Consider the following 506-nt stretch of genomic DNA (forward strand, 5'->3'; position numbering starts at 1 on the left):
GTCAAGAGCATGGATTCTCTATTGTGCCTGAACTGGCTTGGCTTCTTTTATTCACATATGATCAGTAGTTGTACAGCACTCTACTCTCTTTGAGAGCCGTTGAGGAGAGAAAGAAAGGGGTGGGGACATTCTCTTTTATAGTCACCTCTAAGGTAGAATACCTTGGTAGCTACGCCTAGAGCGCCTTCCAGTGGAGACAGATATATATACACAAATGGCAATATCTGGTGGAGACAATGATCTACACAGGTAAACAACTACAAGTGTAAACAGTCATATGTACAGTTAGACAGTCACTAACAGCCTCACACAGAGTCTCTTAACTCAACAAGGTGTTGACTCCATCATCTCTCTCTCTCTCTCTCTCTCTCTCTCTCTCTCTCTCTCTCTCTCTCTTTCTCTCTCTCTCACTAACACCACACACAACAGCCCCATTTGTGTGATTGACAGTCTTTATGGTGGTTGTATTCCGTTGGATGTCCTTTTCTTGTCACAGCAGCTCACAA

General features: G+C 43.7%; 1 protein-coding gene across 1 annotated transcript in view; it reads left to right on the plus strand.

Moving 5' to 3' along the window:
* Nucleotides 1-214: 214 nt before the first annotated feature.
* myt1lb (myelin transcription factor 1-like, b) overlaps nucleotides 215-506 on the plus strand; it is a gene marked incomplete at both ends in the record, with an annotated part of 143,855 nt that continues 143,563 nt past the window's right edge. Inside the window, one exon of the mRNA XM_084308494.1 lies at nucleotides 215-249. Coding sequence (XP_084164620.1) covers nucleotides 215-249 — 35 coding nt within the window. The remainder of the gene's footprint in view (nucleotides 250-506) is intronic.

Source organism: Notolepis coatsorum, assembly GCF_963971535.1.
Source record: "Notolepis coatsorum genome assembly, chromosome: 2".
In the NCBI taxonomy this organism is placed as follows: Eukaryota; Metazoa; Chordata; class Actinopteri; order Aulopiformes; family Paralepididae; genus Notolepis; species Notolepis coatsorum.